Source organism: Nyctereutes procyonoides, unplaced genomic scaffold, assembly GCF_905146905.1.
Source record: "Nyctereutes procyonoides isolate TBG_1078 unplaced genomic scaffold, NYPRO_anot_genome, whole genome shotgun sequence".
In the NCBI taxonomy this organism is placed as follows: Eukaryota; Metazoa; Chordata; class Mammalia; order Carnivora; family Canidae; genus Nyctereutes; species Nyctereutes procyonoides.
The window spans coordinates 29,417,292-29,435,500 of NW_026575046.1; the positions used below are offsets into that span (position 1 = coordinate 29,417,292).

Consider the following 18,209-nt stretch of genomic DNA (forward strand, 5'->3'; position numbering starts at 1 on the left):
CCCCGACCCCGGGACATGGAGCAGGGCAGCAGCTGGGCGTCCTTCAGAGCCCAGCATGGAGGCACTCTTGTGTCTGTGGAGACCTACTGAGTCACCTGGGAAGTTAGGGGCGGCATTGGGGCACTGCCGATGTCACTCCACCACCACCGTCGTTGACTTTAGCTGCAGCTCCCGGTGCTGGGTCAGCAGAGCTCATTTTCCTCCCCAGCATTCTTTGTGAGAGGCGGGTGCGACAGGGAGACATTTTCGAGGGGGCTGTGGAAGGTTTTTTTCACACGTGTAGTCAGCACACAATTATCAAAGGAGAGCAGAGGCGTGGAAAATTCTAAACAAAGGCTGCACCAGAAGTCACTCTGGCAGGCAGCAATCCTGCTGAGTCAGCCACCACGTGTGTCTGCGCCATGCACGTCGCCCCTTGGCTGCCTTGTCCCCTGACCAGCTTCTGTCATGAGTCTCTGACTTAGAGGCCTCACCGTTCATCTAAGTCCTTATTTTACAAACAAGGAGACTGAGGCTGTGGGAGGAGCGCGATCCCACAGCAAGTGGTGGTCGGCAAACCTAGAAGTCTCTTGCTTCCCAGCTCTGGACTTCTGGCTGGACAATACCATCTCCTGTCCGACCTTTCATTTTGTTGATAGATTTTATGCCCCTTCTTTAACATTCTAGAGTCCTTTTCCTTGTCCAACCTGACTTAAATTTTTAGTGCAAGGAGACAAAAGAGCTAAGTTAAAGAAAAAAGCTCAGTTAGAAACTGCTGGAAAGGTGTGGGCCAGGAGACCCAGATAGGGCAGAGTGACCACTGGCCCACCCTTTCCCCGTCTGTACCATGGTCAGAGGAGGTTGACTGGGTCCCTAGACCCCCTTGGTTCTTAGTCAGTGAGCCTGTTTCCCGACTCCCTGGTCTGTGACCCCACGTCCTCTCTCCACAGACAGGACAGAGGCTGATGCCACGCCTCAGAAGCCCCGGAAGCCCAAAAAGGAGGCCGGGAACCCCCAAGCCTCCACGCTGGCCCTGCAGAACGACATCAGCCGACGCCTCCTGAGTGAGCCCTGGCCCCTGAATGAGGCCCAGGTCCAGGCCTCGGTGGTGAAGGTCTTGACAGAGCTGCTGGAGCAGGAAAGGAAGAAGGCCGCTGATGCCGCCAAGGAGAGCAACAGGAAGGGCCGGGTGGGCCGTAAGCGGAAGCTGTCGGGGGACCAGACAGCAGCCAGAGTCCCCAAGAGCAAGAAGAAGAAGCAGCTCGTGGCCGGGGGAGGCGGGGAGGGTGCTGCTGGCTCACCAGAAAAGGCCCTCAGGACTCCCAAGGGGAAAGCCAAGAGAGATGGAGCAAGCAGTGACATCAAGGAGAAAGAGTCTCCTGGCTCTCTAGGGGCCAAGGAGAAGCCGGAAGGGGAGCCGGGGACACTGAAGGTTGAAGGTGGAGACCAAGGCAACCCAAAGATCAAGAAGGAGAAAAAGAAATCGGATAAGAGTAAGTGGCGGGCTGCAGGCTGGAGCAGACTTCCAGGCCCTTGCTGAGGTCAGCATGTGATGGGGGGGCGGGGGGGCCGGTTCAGCAGGCACGGAAGGGACAGGCTGAGAACTGCTGGGGGTGGGATGATAGTGGCAGAGCCAGAGCTGGATCCCAGAGTCCCCAGCAGGTGGGCTGAGCTGCCAGGGAGATGCGGGCTGCCATAGGGTGCGGGGCGTGGCCTGCTCCCAGGTCCTCACTCACAGTGGGTGGCCAGTCAGCACGTGCACTTCAGCTTCCTGCTTCTGTGACCCAAACACCTAGAGGGCAGGTTCCCCTTGGGGCTCTCAGGCCAGGGCAGGTAGTCACGGAGGTCTGTGGGCTTGTATTTTGATGGGTCCCCAGAGTGTGGGGAGAGCAGGGGACCTGGCATTGGGAGGAGTGGTTTGAGGATCCCTTGAGACCAGCCTTGTGTCCCTTGACATTGACCCCACACACACACACAAGCATCTGTTTACTTAGGGGGGGTATTTTCTTTTCCTTTAGAAAAAAAAGACAAGGAAAAAAAGGAAAAGAAGAAGAAGGCAAAAAAGGCCTCAACCAAAGACCCTGACTCACTGTTCCAGAAGAAAAAGAAGAAAAAGGTAGCGTGAGTTCCTGAGGGGTCTTCAGCCAGAAGAAACACCCACACCCGGTCCCCAGGGTGGATGTGATCAGCTCCATCCTGTGCGTGTCAGGGTACCCATGGGGCGGGCCAGACCCAGTCCCTGCCCCTTTCCATTCTCAGGTGCCAGGGGTTGGGGGGCCCATGAATTGTGACACAATGGAGAAGCTGGGTGGAAGGCAGGTGCCACTCTGAGGAGGGACATGGTCTGTGTGTAGAAGCCATGCAAGTGACCCCGTCTGTCTGTGAGGTAGAAGGATGTTCTTGGGCTGGGTGAAGACAGGAGGGGCAGGGGCAGGGAGGCCAGCCGGGTCGGCAGAGGTGAGAGGAAACAGTCCTTGGGTTGTATGTATCCCAGCTGGCCAGGTATCCTCCCTGCAGAGACGTAATCCTCTGCTTTTTTTTTTTTTTTTTTTTTTTAAGATTTTATTTCTTTCCTTGAGAGGGAGAGAGAGCATGCAAGAGAGAGCACAAGCCAGGGGTAGGGCAGAGGAAGAGCTAGAAGTAGACTCCCTGCTGAGTGGGGAACCCAACGTGGGGCTCGAATCCAGGACCCCAGGATCATGACCTGAGCCCAAGGCAGAGGCTTATACCTATTGAGCCACCCAGGCACCCCCACTCCCCTCTGCTTTATGGGTTCTAAAGGCTGATCGCCAGAATAGGGGAGGCTCCACACCTTACATGGGTGCAGTTCTCACTGTGCCAGCAGGGCCTCAGCTGTGTTCAGAGCTGGGCATCTGTTGGCTTCAGAGTCCTGGGCTCCTTCCTGGGCAAGTGGGGCCCCATCCCTGCCCTTGGAGGACCCTGTGTACCCACTATCTGTTGGGGGGGGGGAGCCATACGTTCTCAGGAGAGAACCATCGCAACTGCTCCTGGGAGGAAGGGGTGGGCAGCAAGGCGGGGGAGGCGGAGATGCTTCAGGTTCAAGAGCCTCTCGTACTTCTCTCCTCACAGAAGAAGAGAGCAGAGCAAACTGTCTGAGGGGCACAAGGCGACAGGTATGCTTCCTGGCCTGGAGATCCGTAGTGAAGGTGGGAGGGTAGCTAGCATCCGGCGGGGTCCCCGGGGCCAGGCAGGGAAGGTGCAGGGGCTCAGGAAAGTAGTTCCATCCCTCAAGGTCAGTGGGGCTGGTGAGCTGATGCCAGAAATCAGAGCTGCAGAGTCCGAAGGCTCCAGAATGGCGATGGCAGTGACCTACACAGTGCTCGCTGGGTGCAGGCACTTGGCTGGTTCCTCTTTGTAGAGGAGGAGAGTCTCGAGGTCAAGTACTGCTCAGTGGCTCCCCACCATTGTCCACTTTGTCTTCCTTGTGACTCTCTAACTGGAGGGCATTCCTCATGGGGAGGAAGGTGGTTTCCTTGGGGTAAGCCATTCTGATGGAGCTGGGCTTTCTGGGTGGTGGTGAAGGGGCTGACTGGACCCCAGCAGCCTCCTGGGAATGGGGGAGACCCAGAACCCACCTGGCTGGAGCATGAAGCGCTCGGCCCGGTTCCTGGGACATGGTCCAAGCTAATGTGCCCACCGCTGTTGATGGTCCTCCCTGCACCAGAGACACCAGATTTTGATTTGATTTTCTTCTCCTGGGAGAAAAGGGTCAGGAAATCTTACATCTGGATGTGTTTCCTTCACCCAGGGATTTCTTAGCCAAGTGGTGACCAGCCCCATGCCTCTGCCCTGTGCCCACCGTGGGCTGGAACTGAATCTTTAGCTTCCCCCCTCCCCAGAAGAGGCCAGCCAGCCACAGTGTCCACGCTGGCCGAGCTAGTGAGCCCTGCAGAGGCTGGTCCGAGGAGGAAGAGAAGCTTCCAGCTCCAATGACTGGCACTCACTGACTCCGCGTCTGACTTCTGTCCTGACACAGAATGCTTCATAGAGATGTGTACAGTATATATATATTTTTTTAAGAGACCTGCCCCTCCCCCTTCAAACTGACACTCCCAGAGGCCTCAGGACCTTCCATCCTTTGACCTGCCGACCCAGCAAGGCCCAGCCTGCAGCTCCTCCCATGTCCCTGGTCTCTGGTCTCTGGCTGATGCTGAGGCTTTGTCCTCTCTGTTTTTCACGTTTTGTTTGTGGTTTTTTGTAACAACTGGGAAAATAAAAGGCTTGAAGGAAAGGTGTGAGTTCCCAGCGCATCCGGGACAAGTGTGTTACACTTATTCTTGGAAGGGAGAGTCTGGCTGGCCCTTGGAGGTGAACAAACCGTCGCTCAGGGTTTGTTCTCAACTACACATCAGGGCTCTGGGACGCTGTGGTGAGTGGAACAGACAGGTTGCCAGAGAGCGAGACTCTGCAAAGTGCTCCAGGTGCCGAATCTGTGTGGAGAAGGCTTCCTGGAGGAAATGGCATCTCAGCTCTGGAGGACCTCATGTATCGTCATGGTCGGTTTGTTAGAGAGGGCCAGGCGGAAATCCAGAGGCAAGAAATGGAAAGGGGGGTGGGTTTCTTTTTTCTTTTTTCCTTTTTTTTTAAGATTTTATTTATTCATGAGAATACACAGAGAGGCAGAGACACAGGCAGAGGAAGAAGCAGGCTCCATGCAGAGAGCCTGACATGGGACTCGATCGTGGGTCTCTAGGGTCACACCCTGGGCTAAAGGTGGCGCTAAACCCCTGAGCCACCATGCCTGCCCCATGGGCATCTTGGGTTGGGCTCCCTGCACTGTGATCTCCCACCCAGACCACTGGTTTCAAGGTCTCTGTTATGTCCTTGGGATAAATGAGCCAGATTCCAGTAACAGTCGGAGCCAGAAGTGTTCTACTCACTACTTTTATTCTCAGCCCTGAGGGCCAATGACAAGCTTGGCTGCGGAGAGGGAACTGGGGGTTGGCAGAAAGTGAGGCATCGCTGTGGAGAGGCTGGTTCTTCCTGGGTGAGTGTTGCTGGAGAGAGGGAAGGGGTGGCTCCTCCCCAGCTGAAGAGGCTAGAAAGGCAAGGCCGAAGGGGCAGGAACAGCTAACGTGTTGGGTGTCGGGGAACACTGTCCCCTCTCCCTGCACCTTCCATCTTGTCCATGGGCCTGGGTCTTGGGGCTCCAGGTTGGAGGATGAAATGGGAGTCCGCCTAGCTCTTGGGCCACCTCCTTGGGCCACACACTCCTGACAGATGGGGGCTTGGGCAACAGAACGTTCCTGCATCGTTAAATCTGTGCTGTTCTGACATGACCTGTGTCCCAGATGATGGAGAGCCAGGTGCCAGGGTGTTGTGGAAGGAGCTGCGGGGTGGGAGACAGTGAGTTGGGGGAGCAGTGTGTAAGGGAAGGAGAAGAAGGGCTAGGGTCGGGGATAGAAGGGAGCAAGGAAGCAGTGGCCATGCAGTGTGGGCTATGTGCTGGCATCCGCATCTGCTGTTCTCAAATGATAGCTAAGGAGAAGAGAAGCAGCAGGTTAGGGTTGGGGTCGCCTGTTGTCCCTGCCCCTTCCCGGTATCCTGGGACCTCATAGCAGTTGAGGACTCTCCACCCCTCCCGTCCCTAGTAGTGGTCCTCAGGTGTGAAATGGATGTCTGGGGGAGGTTGGAGAACAGCCCGGGGTCAGGCTGTGCCAGCCCTCCATCCATGAGGGATTTGGTCCCTGGGGGGCTAAGCTGCTGGGGACCAGATGACCCCTGCAGGGGCCCTTACCTTGGCCCAGGTCCTACTTGGCCATGCCCAGCCCAGATGACAGGTCTTCCATGTCCAGTGGCTCTGCAAGGGAGCAGCAAGTGCATTTGTCACTTGGCGGTCCAGCGTCCCACACCCATTGACAAGGGGCCTGGGTCATCCTTCCCAGCCTGGCCACCAGCCTCATGCTGGGAGCAGGCGCCAAAGGGCAGGACTCTTGTTGGATGGCAGCAACCAGGTGTGGTCGGGGAAGGCCAAGGGAGGGAGTGATGACGTGAGATAGGTGGGCCTGCGGACTCCTGGGTGCACCGTGGGTGGTGCACAGCTGTGTGAGCATCCGCAATGAAGGATGGGACGGAAGGACAGATGATAGGTAGATGAGTGGATGTAAGGAGAGGAAGGATGGATGAGCAGATGAGGAGCGCACAGGCAGGTGATGAAGTGGATGGACAAAGCAGCAGCTGAGTGGCTGCCCCCCCGACTGGAGCTCGAGTGTCCGGCCCCACGTGTGCCTTCTTGGTCCTTCTGCTCCTCTGACACTCCCTGGCCGAGTAGGCACTGCTTACCACTGCAGTTATGGTGCCCGTGGCTCCTGGTGTGGGGGACCTCGGTGCCGTTGGGGAAGACGCACCAGCAGTAGCCGGTGCTCCCATAGCACTGGAGCGGCTTATAGTTGCCGTTCTCGTCGCACTGGGGCCTGAACGTGCCAGGGTGGACATCGGGGATGCGGCTGACCTCCTCCTGGCACTTGGTCAGTGCTGAAGCGACAGGCATGGTGAAGACACAGTGAGTGAGCAGGCCCCGGGCCAGAATCTCAGCAGAACCAGAGAGCCACATACCACTGCTGTGGGCCTACGGCCTTCTGCCCAAGTGGCTGGACTCAGTCTACCCATTGCATAGATGGGGAAACTAAGGCAGGGACCAACAAAGTCTGAGATCAGAGAGGAAGTGATTGGCCATGTGGCTATCTTATCCCAGAACTCGCTGATTTGTGGCCCTCAATGCCTATTGAAGTTTGGATTTACACCTGTGACTCTTATTTTCAGGGAAAAACAATGGGCATCTTGCTCAATGGGCATCTGAGCTTTTGTTACTAGAGTTATCCAAGTACAAATGGAGCTTTGAGGATGTTGTAGAGGATTCATACATCAGCTGGGAGTTGGTCAAGATGGCCTCAAAGGTGCCTTCTATGAATCTATGATTAGAAAATTGGAGGCCTGTGCTAGGGTGGGCCATTGATCTTCCACTTCCAAAACTGAAGCCCAGAGGGAAGACACCTGCCTAAAGTTGCACGGCATATTAGTGCCAGGATGAAGACATGGCACTCTTGAGACTTTAGGGCTGAAAAATCTTAACATACATTGTCCACAAGATGGAAAAACCCCACGTCCTCTTGTCTGGCACTTGCTGGCTGTGTGAGCTCGGGGAGGTCCCTCTGAGGGTGGTGGGGTCATGAGCCCCGCTCAGCCCCCTCACTAGAACCCACGCAGTGCTGAGTGGAGAAGGTCGTTGTGACGACACCTGGGATATCTCAGGTCATTTTGCTCCAGTCCCACTTATGCAGTGCCATCCTCAACAAGGGAGGTCTTCCTCCAAAGGGAGAACTGAGGAGGAGCAGCCAAGCCCAGAAGGAACAGGCAGGAGAGACAGGAATAAGAGTTGAGAGACACGAGGAGTTCCGGTGCTTGGATCTGGGAAAGCTCTAGGTCCTAACCTCTGCAGCTCCAAGGGAGCCCTGAGGGAGCTTCCAGAAACCCCGGCATCCCAGGGCTCCTGCTCCCCATACCTTTTAGTGGAACCTCAGTGCTCTTCTTCTCCAGGGAGTTCTTGCTCATTTCAAACAGGAGCCACTGATACATCCAGTTCTCAAAAACCTAATGGGAAAGAGGCAAGGGGTCAGACTCCAGAGCCCCCTCCAACCCTGCCTGGCTTTGCCCCTGGGGACAGAGATGGAGGATCCAAGAGGGGACCCAACACCCCAGAGTCCAGCTACAGCCTGGTTCCCTCCTAGAGACTCATGGGCTTGCGTCAAGGCAGTTCCTCAACCCCAGGCCCTCTTCATGTCTGTGGCTTTGTTGGTGCTGGTGCACCTCCTCTGGCTTCCCGAACCACCTCCTACAGCGCCTTCCCCAGCCCTATCCTCGGTGTCAGGAATGAGAGGGAGCCAGCGCAGGGAAAGCTGCTGACCTTCCAATCCAGGGTCTCCATGGTGTTCTTAAGGTGTTTCAGGTTCTCTGGGAAGCTCCCCTTCAGCTTTGGGTACACCTTCAGGGGGTCCGCCTCCTGTGGGGTAGCAAGGCAGGAAGGAAGGTCCAAACAGAGCTCCCTGGCAAGGTGAAATGTGCAGCCCATGTTCCCCTGGACCTCTGCATAATGGAGCCAAAGAGTGGGGAGGTAGCAAGGGCTCTCCAGCTGCTCTGCTACCTGATCCCAGGGCTGGGAGTTTGGAGACCCAGGTTCCAGACCCGGATCTACCCATAAAGCCCCAGTCTTCTACTCCTTGCAGACTCCCACTCACCTTTCAGGTCTCCCCTCCTCAACACTCCCTCCCCTCCCCCCACTCAGTTGGGTCCTGGCCTCTTTCCTCACAAAGCTCTCCGCATGTCTGTGTTAGCCTGGGACTCCCATGGGGTTGGAAGCAGAGTCTGATTGCTTCCCAATGTGAGCCCACAGCCTGGCACAGGGCCTGGTGTAGAATAGATGCGCAGCAGAAATTTGGGCAGGAAAGATGGGCATCTTGAGCAAGTCACTTTCGGGCTGTGGGCCTCAGATTCTCCAAACACTCAACAAAGCAGATGGCAGGGCTAGACTCCATATGACATTTTAAGGGCCCCACTGGCATTCTTTCACTAATCTGGTGAGCCCAGAATGGTGCAGACCGTGAAGCGCACTGTCATGGGCACCCCGGGTTGGGCAGGCAGGACCACCAGCCAGATCCCACTCACCAGAAGCAGGTGCATCACGTGGTCCTGTGTCATGTTGCCGTACTCGGTGGCATTCTGTGTGGGCTGTGGAAGGAAAGAAGAGGGGGTTACCAGTACTGACCCTCAGAGGAGGGGTGCTGGAGCAGAGCAGGCAGCTGGGGTCCCAGGTGCTCAACAGGATCAGGCCCATCTCCACCACCTCCAAGTGTGAGGACAAGGACGAGAGCTCCAGCAAGTCACTTTACCTTACTGCGGGCAAGGTCCTTACTGGGCAAATCTGCATAAGCTTTACTGCCCAGGGCTTTGTGCCTGCCCAGCAGATTGTTTATGACAAACATGACCCTATAGGACATCAAGGACTTTGGGAAGGGAGGGGGCTGTGAGATGCTCTGCAGAAGCATTTTGTAAACATCCCAGGGATGGGATGTTCTCTCCAGCCCGGGAGCCCTCCTCTTCCTAAGGCAGGCTCTGTCCTCCTCCAGCCATCCGTGCCCCCACCCCTCAGCTGGGCCTTTCCTGGCGCAGCTGTTCTCCCCTGTCCCTCGGCACCTGCCCTGCACCCAGACTAGATAACACCTCCCCCGTTCCACCACCCTGGGGTTGTCCTTACCCCCTGGGGCAGGCTTTGAATGGGCAGCGCCTGCATCAACATGGGAGTGGCCACCCTCATCTTGCTCAAAGGCTTGGGAGCTGTGGGAACAGGAGGTACAGTATGAGTGTGGCCCAGTGCTGGCGGGGAGTACTCAGATCAGGGACCAGATGAGGGTGTGGAATTCTAGGTGAGAGGGAGGAGACAGTGGGTCCGGCTGGGGGCAGGATGGGGTCTCAGAAGTGAAGGATGATGAGTGGGGGAGGGGAGGATGGAGGGGAGGCACGCACGCTTGGGAAGCTTCATGCGCAGGCTCTCCAGCTGCAGGTTCTGGGAGGTGACCGTCAGCTTGTCCAGCCGGCCCTGCTGCTGGTACAGGAAGTAGGCCGTGGTGGCCTGGCCAGCCAGGAGCAGAGCCACCAGGACAGAAAAGCCTGTGTACAGAGCTCCTCGGCTGCACTTGCTGTTGGGGAAAAAGAGGTCAGAGGAGAGTGCAGAGGCAGCTGCCCCGAGGACTGACCGAGAGTGGGGCAATGCCCCCCCATTTCTGTCCGCTCCCCCTAACACACACATAAGCACAAACAACAAGTGCAGTGGCCATGCAGCCTGAAGACACTCCCCCAGCCCCATAAATCCAGCCACTGCTGCTCCTGCAGGCCTCCTAAGCACAGCTGTGCCCGGACCTAGGAGGAGTGGGGAAGAGCCAGGGACAGAGAGCCCTTGTCCATTCTGTGTCTCTGTCCCACCTGTGTACCACGGGGTCTGCCAGGGGGTCTCCTGAGGACAACCACTGCCCTCAAGGGAAGGAGGTGCCCCCTACCTACCCTACAACTACAGGGAAATTAGAGAAAAGGGAACTAAGTGGGACTGGACAGCAGAGTGGGTGGCCCACCTGAAAACGAGAAGTGTGGCCTTGACATTTTAGGGGCAGGCAGGGGGCAGTGGATGATGTCAGCTGGAGCAGAGTCAGGTACCACACCCTCTGGGGACACATCCTCCACTCCGCACTCTCCGTGTCTTTGAGCAAGTCTCTGCCATTATCTGGGCTTGTCATGTGGGGGCCTCTCACCTCAGCAATTCTAGGATTTGGTGGTTTTCTTCTTTGAAGCAAGATCTGACTGTGACCACAGAAGTATTTCAAATGGTACTGTCCACCCAGGGGGGGTTCAGCAGGGGTACAGTGCCTGAGCCTGTGTGACCGGAGAGTGTCTCATATTCCCTAAACGAGTTGGCTGCACAGGGAGGGGTGGCCAGACCTCAGACACTCAGTCTTTGGAGCACTTGGCCGAGGATACAGTTTTGGGGGCACGTGAGTCCCAGCTCCGGGAATGTAAGGATCCTGCCCCAGGACCCTGAGAGTTCCTGGCCTCTTCTCTGGCACCTCACCCTAGGGCTGGGGCTACTAGAACTCCGCTAGACACGTCAGGATGACACTGCACCCCCTTACTCCAGGAACCAACAAGGACAGTTCAGGAAACTTTAGGAGATCCATCTGCCTAGTAACTCGTGACATCACACACATAGCTCATTCTCATTGGCTCTCTGCTTGCCAGTCCCCTGCGTGTGCTGGGTCAAGGTCCAGCCCAAAAGATTGTTGTTCTGTGAGAAGAAAGCAAAAACGCCACGTGGAGAAGAGGAGGAGACCAGGCAGGAGGGGAACCCGAGTACCACTTCTTGGCCTTCCGCAGGAACAGGGGTGGCCTGGCCTCTGTGAAAGTCCACCCAAGCCTGGGTCTTGCTTGGGTTCAAGCTCTCCAGCTCATTACCTACATGCTCACCCCTTCTGCAACCCTACACTCAATCTGGGTATACTTTCCACTATTCCTTCTCTGAACCTCAGTTTCTCATGAGGTCTAAGAATCTGGAGAGTCACACTGGAGATGGGACCTAGAGTGGAATCCTGCCTCTGTTACCCCCTTAGTCCAGGGACCAGGAGCAAGTCACTTAACCCCTCTGAGTGAGTAACTTGAGGTAGGAACAGCTACCCAGTGGGTTGTTGTATAAAATAAGATCATGAGAGTAAAGCTCTTCACTCCATACCTAGGTACACAGTCAGCACTGAGTACTATTCTCAGGGGAGTTATTTGTTAACTTTAGCGTCTGGTATCCTTCCTCTTTTTGCCTCTTGAATGCGGGCCTTCCTTCTGGTTCTGGATGGCTGCCAACTCTTGCCACCTGTCTCTTCATTTCCTCCTTTCCATTGCCTCCTTCTTGAATAAATAATAATAATAATTGGCTGAAGTCAGAAGCCAACCAGAACTAGCAGGAATCATGATGCAAGTGTCGTGAGGCAGAAGTGTCTGAGAAACAGGCTCAAGGCTGGCATGGACTGAGCACACAGGGCCAGGGCCAGTTTTAGAAGCAGTAACCGAACTCAGGAAAACCAGGCAAGGATTTGAGGAGGGGGCACCCTCTCTGTACCCTGAGATCACACTAGGTCTGCAACTCACCGGGTGGCTCTCCCTGTCCTCTCTGAAAATCCTGCCTCCAGAAGGGGGCCAGATGGTAGGGTAAACTCACGCTTTGAAATCAGGCCAGTCCTGGGTTCAAATTCTGACTCCAACATTCGCTGTGATAACTTAGGTAAGATGCTAACTAACAAAGCTTCAATTTTCTCTTGTGTAAAAATGGGGATAATACAAGTACCCAACTCAAAGAGTTACTATGAAAATTAGGGTTGGGTTTTTAGCACATAACTAACCATAGGAATTACTAAGTGTGGCTGAGGACCAGTGACAGGTAGTCCGTGAAAGGGAACTATTATCAGGACTAGTGTCATCATTGTTTTTATTATTCCTGAGACCCAAAGAGAAGCAGTGATTTGTTCAAGTCACATGTGGCAGTAGCAGAACCTGGACCAGAAGCTAGCCCTCACAGGAGAGTCAGCCCTCCTAGCCCTGGGATTCCTTGGGATTTTCACAGATATACTCTAATGGTCTATATCTGGTCACCTGTTCCCCAGAATGCAGTTCTTCATGATATCTCTGAGTGTTTCTCCCAAACCCCCTTTCTGCCTGGCAACAGTTGACGTCACGGCTGTAAGTCCCTCTAATTTGCAAATGACTAAAAAAAAAAAAATTTGCAAATGACTTTTTTTAAATCTAAGATTTTCAGGTCATCTCCACACCCAACATGGGACTCAAACCCCCAATCCTGAGATTAAGAGTCGCATGCTCCACTGATGGAGCCAGCCAACCCCCTCAATGTGCAAATTACTTTTTTGAAGATTGGGGAGAGTGGGGCCATGGGGTAGCTGCATTCTAACCCTGCTTTTTTTTTTTTTTTTTTTTTTTTTTTTTTTCAGGGAAACACCTGGATAAGACAATCCTGGGGCTGGGAGAGGGGTCCCAGGGTCCTCTGGATGGCCGCGCTGGCCCCTTGCTGCAAGGGAGAGGGACACAAGGGACCGGGCATGACCCACATCAACCTTCAGTCCCTTCTAAAAACTTAGCCAGAGCCCCGCTTCCCTTTCCTGTCCCCTCCCGGCATCTCTCAATCCCTCCTGTAATGGCGGACGTGTCCATCTACTCGACAGACACCTGCAACTACCTTCCCTGACACAAACTCAGATGCTCAGCCATGGTGGTTAGGGAGAAACTCCACTGTGATGAGCTGCTTCCACCATCCTCTTGGAGGAACTCTGTCTCTCCATCTAGGATCCATAACACTTTTCCAAAGGTTTCTAACCTAGTCCAAGGTTTCTAACCTAGGATTTGTGGTTCAGCATCAGGGGGTCTGTGAGGTCCCCAAAATTGTGTGAGACCCTAGGGAGCGAATCCAGGGTTCTCTTGTGATTTTGAGAAGAGAAGTGTATCACGCAAAGAAATGTAAAACCCCGGCCTCAAAGAAGCCCCCTCATTTTACAGGAAGGAGGACGGAAGCCAAAGCAGGCCAAAGACTTGCTCACAGTCACCCGGAGTCAGGGCCGGAATCCGTCCCTCCTGTGGCTCCCCGTCTAGTCCTCCTGCGGCACCTGGGCACATCTGTGTGGCCCAGGATTTTCAGTGCTCTCTCCTGCGGCTCCCACATACCTCTCTGGGGCACCAGGGCGCTGGCCCAGCATGGGTAGCTGCTCATGGTTGGAGATGAGGTCGCGCTGGTCTTCCATAGTTCTGGCCTCTGGTCTTCCCCACGCTTCCTGCTGCTGCTGCTGCTGCTGCTGCTGCTGCTGCTGCTGCTGCTGCCGCCACCACCTGTGTGTCTGGGACCCTGAACCCCTGGCTCACCTCTTGAAGTTGGAGCTGAGGAGGGATCTGATTTGTCCACAGGAGGCTACTCCGCCCACCTCGTAAAAGTGGAAGTGAAAACCCCAAAGCTGGAAATACCCCCCTTGGGCAAAGCTGCTTCTAACAGGACAGGATGGGAAGGCGGGGGCTCCCCAGGCAGGTAGAAAGGCCCGCATACTTCCATTGGCTGCTCAGGACCGGCATCACTTGTTTCTGGGCAGACCTTTGGATTCATAAGGCACTTTGGATATTTTGAGAAACAGGCAAATATTCACCCCTTAGAAGGAAAATCACTTTGAAACAGAAAATGCTTTTGTCTCCCCTTCTTCCCCACTGATGAGTAGATGCAGAAGGAGGGGGGGAATGATGGGCCCAGTGTCCCCCATGCTCCCTTCTAACTTGAGCATTTTATGAAACTGAGTCATGGTTTTAAGGTTCTCGTACTAATATTTGCTGCCACTTACTAAGCCTTCCTTTATGCCAGGCACGGTGCTAATCATTTTACATACTTTGTTCATATTTTTTTTTAAGATTTTATTTATTTATTCATAGACACAGAGAGAAAGAGGCAGAGACACAGGCAGAGGGAGAAGCAGGCTCCATGCAGGGAGCCCGATGTGGGACTCGATCCCGGGTCCCCAGGATCACACCCCAGGCTGCAGGCGGCGCCAAACCGCTGTGCCACCGGGGCTGCCCTACTTTGTTCATTTAATTTTTACAACAACACTTTGTTGTTGTTGTTTTAAAGATTGTATTTGTTCATGAGACACAGAGAGAGAGAGGCAGAGACCCAGGCAGAGGGAGAGAAGCAGGCTCCATGCAGGGAGCCTGATGAGAGACTCGATCCCAGGACCCCAGGATCACAGCCAAAGCCAAAGGCAGACGCTCAACCACTGAGCCACCCAGGCGTCCCTACAGCCACACTTTGAGGCCTGTTTTATTTTCTCCATTTATTAGGGAGATACACTGAGGCTTTGAGAGGCTCCGTGCTGGCCCAGGATCATGCATACCAGAAGTAGGGAGTCTGTGTTTACACTCTGCTCTTCTGTTATGCTGATGTCCAAACCATGTGGTTCAAATTCAGGACAGTGGAGGCCTCTGCGGAGGACCTGGAAAGGGGGGCTGGTGGAGATTTAACTGTGTTGGCAAGGTTTTATTTCTTACTATCTGTGGCTTACCTACCATATTTGTTTTATTAATCTTTATGTCTTTTGTGTGTTTCAAAATTTACATCAATAAGTTTTTTTAACAATTTTTAATTTAAAAACTTTGTGGTTTAGGGGCACCTGGGTGGCTCAGTCAGTTAAGAGTCTGCCTTCTACTCAGGTTATGATCTCAGGGTCCTGGGATCGAGCCCTGCATCAGGCTTCCTGCTCAGAGGGGAGTCTGCTTCTTTCTCTCCTCCTCCTCAGCTTGTGCTCTCCCTCTCTCTCTCTTTCTCTCAAAAAAAAAAAAAAAAAAAGAAGAAGAAGAAAAGAAAAGAAAAAAGGCAGGGGCATCTGGGTGGCTCAGTGTTTAAAAGTCTGCCTTTGGCTCAGGTCGTGATCCCAGAGTCCTAGGATTGAGTCTTGCATCGGCTCCTTGCATGGAGCCTGCTTCTCCCTCTGCCTGGGTCTCTGCCTCTCTCTCTCTGTGTCTCATAAACAAATAAAATCTTTAAAAACAACAACAACAACAAAGTGTTGCTGTAAAGATTAAATGATTAAATTCTATCCTGGGATAGAATCCCAACATCAGATTCTCTGTGAGGATCCTCCTTCTCCCTCTGCCTGTGTCTCTCATGAATAAATAAAATCTTTAAAAGGCAAAAAACTTTGTGGTTTGTAGATTCAGTCATCTTAGATTTCAAGAATCAAGGGAGATAGTATATGTATTTTGAGGGGAGGGAAAAAGAGCAGACGTGGTCTTCAATGCACCAGACCTGAGTTCAAATCCCAAGTCAGAAAGACCCTAACCGCATGACCCGAGCCAGTCCCTTGACCCTTCTGAATCAGTTTTCTCCTTTGGAAAAGAGGGACAATAATACTAAACTTGCAGAGCTGTAAGATTAAATAAGCATTTATGAGCACAAAGCCTGGTACCATAGGAGATGCTCAAGAAATGAAACTGTTATTCAAATATATACTAGGTAAGATATCTTCTACATCATCAAGACAAATAAAATCATGTATCCATGCAAACTTGAGCACAGGGACACCTGGGTGGCTGAGCAGTTGGGCAGCTGCCTTCAGCTCAGATAGTGACCCTGGGATCTGGGATTGAGTTCCACATCCCGCTCCTGCGAGGAGCCTGCTTCTCCCTCTGCCTGTGTCTCTGCCTCTCTCTGTGTGTGTCTCTCATGAATAAGTAAATAAATCTTAAAAAAAAAAAAAAAAACTTGAGGGCAGCCTGGTGGCACAGCGGCTTAGCGCCGCCTGCAGCCTGAGGTGCGATCCTGGAGACCCGGGATGGAGTCCCATGTGGAGCTCCCTGCATGGAGCCTGCTTCTCCCTCTGCCTGTGTCTCTGCCTCTCTTTCTCTCTGTGTCTTTCATGAATAAATAAATAAAATTTAAAAAAAAAAACCTTAAAAAAAAAAACTTGAGCACAAATGTTCATAATAGTCCCAAACTGGAAACAACCCAAATGTCCTTCAACAGGTGACTAGATAAACAAATTGTGGCTCATCCATACAATGGAATACTACTCAGCAATAAAAAGGAATGAACTATTGATACACAACCTGGATGAATCTCAAAATAATTATGCTATATGAAAGAAGCCAGAAAAAAAGAGAATATGCTGTAAGATTCCATATAGATAAAATTCTAGGAAATACAAACTAATTTACAGTGATGGAAGAGATGAGTAGTTACCTAAGGACTCGGGGGGGTGGGTAGTGCAGGAAGGGATAAAGAGGAGGGATGACAAAGGGGCACAAAGAAACTGTGGGGGCATTCTCTTGATTGTAGAGCTATTTTCATAATGTATGTATAAGTCAGAGCTTGCCAAATTATGCACTTTAAATACATAAAATGTATTATGTGTCAATTATATCTCAATAAAACTATTTTTAAAATAAGACTTTTAAAAAATATTTCTTAAAAGACAAGTGACAAAGAAAAATACTGTATTTTAAAGGTCTCTATAAAGAACATAAAAATTCAGCCTATGAGACAGGTGAAAATCTTTTTTTTAAGAAATTTATTTTTATTGGTGTTCAATTTGTCAACATACAGGATAACATCCAGTGCTCATCCCATCAAGTGCCCACCTCAGTGCCCGCCACCCAGTCACCCCCACCCCCCGCCCACCTCCCCTTCCACCACCCCTAGTTCGTTTCTCAGAGTTAGGAGTCTTCATGTTCTGTCAACAGGAGAAAATCTTTACCAATTATATATCTGATAAGGGTCTAATGTCCAGAATATATAAAGAGGTATTAGAACTCAGTAGTTACAAGATAACCTAATTTCAAAGGGGCAAAGGAATTCAGTAGATTTTTCTCCAAAGATGTACAAATGGTCAATAAGCACATGAAAAGATGCTCCAACATCATTAGTCATTAGGGAAATGCAAATCAAAACCACAATGAGGTGCCACTTCACACCCACTATGATGGCTATAATCAAAAAGTCAGACAATGGCTCAGCAGTTTAGCGCCATCTTCAGCCCGGGGTGTGATCCTGGAGACCCGAGATCGAGTCCCGCGTCGGTTTCCCTGCATGGAGCCTCCTCCTCCCTCTGCCTGTGTCTCTGCCTCTCTCTGTGTGTGTCTCTCATGAATAAATAAATAAAATCTTTTAAAAAAAGACAATAAAAAGTGTTGACAAGGATGTGGAAAAAAAACTGTCAGCTCTTGCTGGTGGGAATGTAAAATGGTGCAGCTGGGATGCCTGGCTGGCTAGGTCAGTAGAGCATGTGACTCTTTTTTTTTTTTAAGATTTTATTTATTTATTCATGAGAGACGCAGAGAGGGAGAGAGGCAGAGACACAGGCCAAGGGCGAAGCAGGCTCCGTGCAGGAAGCCCAATGTGGGACTCTATCCAGGGACTCCAGGATCACTCCCTGCGCTAAAGGCAGGAGCTAAACCACTGAGCCACCCAGGGATCCCCAGAGCATGTGACTTGATCTCAGGGTCATGAGTTCGAGGACCACAATGCAGGAAGATTTTACTTTAAGAAATAAAATAAAATGGCACAGCTACTTTGAAAAACAATTTGATAGTGTCTCAAAAAATTAAACAGAGTTACCATATGACCCAGTAATTCTGCTCCTAGATATCTACACAAGAGAAATGAAAACATAGCCCTACACAAAAATCTGTACACAAATATTCATAGTACCATTATTCTCAATAGCCCAAAAGTGAAAACAACCCAAATAGCTACCAACTGATGAGTGAATAAAAGTGGCATACCCATATAATAGAATATTATTTAGCCATAAAGAGGAGTTAAAATCTCAACAGAACTGTTGTTTTTAAAAAATAATGAAATACTGATTCATGCCACAGAATGTTTGAATTCGGAAAACATTATGCTAAATGAAATAAGCCAGCCATAAAAGGCTATATATTGTATGATTCTATTTCTGTGAAATGTCTAGAATAGGCAAATCCACAGAGAAAGAAAGTAGATTAGTAGCTGCCAGGGGCTGGGGGAGGGGCAGGGGGTAGGGGAGGGAGGATACAGAATGATTGCTAATGGGTACAGGGTTTCCTTTTGGGGTGATGAAAATATTCTGGAATTAGATAGTGGTAATGGTTATACAACTTTG

General features: G+C 52.0%; 2 protein-coding genes across 11 annotated transcripts in view; one reads left to right on the top strand and one right to left on the bottom strand.

Moving 5' to 3' along the window:
- Nucleotides 1-4,231, top strand: part of TCOF1 (treacle ribosome biogenesis factor 1) — a 39,469-nt gene extending 35,238 nt beyond the window's left edge. For all 7 annotated transcript variants that reach the window (XM_055325102.1, XM_055325103.1, XM_055325104.1 and 4 more), the window contains 4 exons: nt 930-1,472; nt 1,998-2,095; nt 3,070-3,113; nt 3,749-4,231. In XM_055325102.1, the coding sequence (XP_055181077.1) occupies nt 930-1,472; nt 1,998-2,095; nt 3,070-3,096 (668 nt within the window). In that variant the 3' untranslated portion in view covers nt 3,097-3,113; nt 3,749-4,231. The remainder of the gene's footprint in view (nt 1-929; nt 1,473-1,997; nt 2,096-3,069; nt 3,114-3,748) is intronic.
- A 396-nt stretch (nt 4,232-4,627) lies between these two features.
- Nucleotides 4,628-13,574, bottom strand: CD74 (CD74 molecule). Of its 4 annotated transcripts, none has more exons than XM_055325111.1 (9): nt 13,261-13,574; nt 9,520-9,692; nt 9,251-9,330; nt 8,662-8,724; nt 7,904-7,999; nt 7,503-7,590; nt 6,283-6,474; nt 5,738-5,800; nt 4,628-5,329 (listed from the first exon to the last, which is right to left on the bottom strand). In XM_055325111.1, the coding sequence occupies exons 1-8, from the start codon at nt 13,335-13,337 to the stop codon at nt 5,751-5,753; spliced, it is 819 nt and encodes a 272-aa protein (XP_055181086.1). In that variant the 5' UTR covers nt 13,338-13,574; the 3' UTR covers nt 4,628-5,329; nt 5,738-5,750. The 4 variants fall into 4 exon arrangements, with proteins under 4 accessions (XP_055181086.1, XP_055181088.1, XP_055181085.1 ...); XM_055325110.1 differs by having other exon boundaries at nt 4,639-5,478; XM_055325113.1 differs by lacking the exon at nt 6,283-6,474 and having other exon boundaries at nt 4,631-5,329.
- Nucleotides 13,575-18,209: the final 4,635 nt, after the last annotated feature.

Coding starts and splice junctions, on each gene's coding strand:
- CD74 (XM_055325111.1), bottom strand. CDS start 13,337: ATGGAAGACCAGCGCGACCTCATCTCCAACCATGAGCAGCTACCCATG. Junction 8,725..9,250: donor TTCAAAGCCTGCCCCAGGGG/GTAAGGACAACC, acceptor TTCCTTCCACAG/CCCACACAGAATGCCACCGA. Junction 8,000..8,661: donor ACGTGATGCACCTGCTTCTG/GTGAGTGGGATC, acceptor GCTACCCCACAG/GAGGCGGACCCCCTGAAGGT.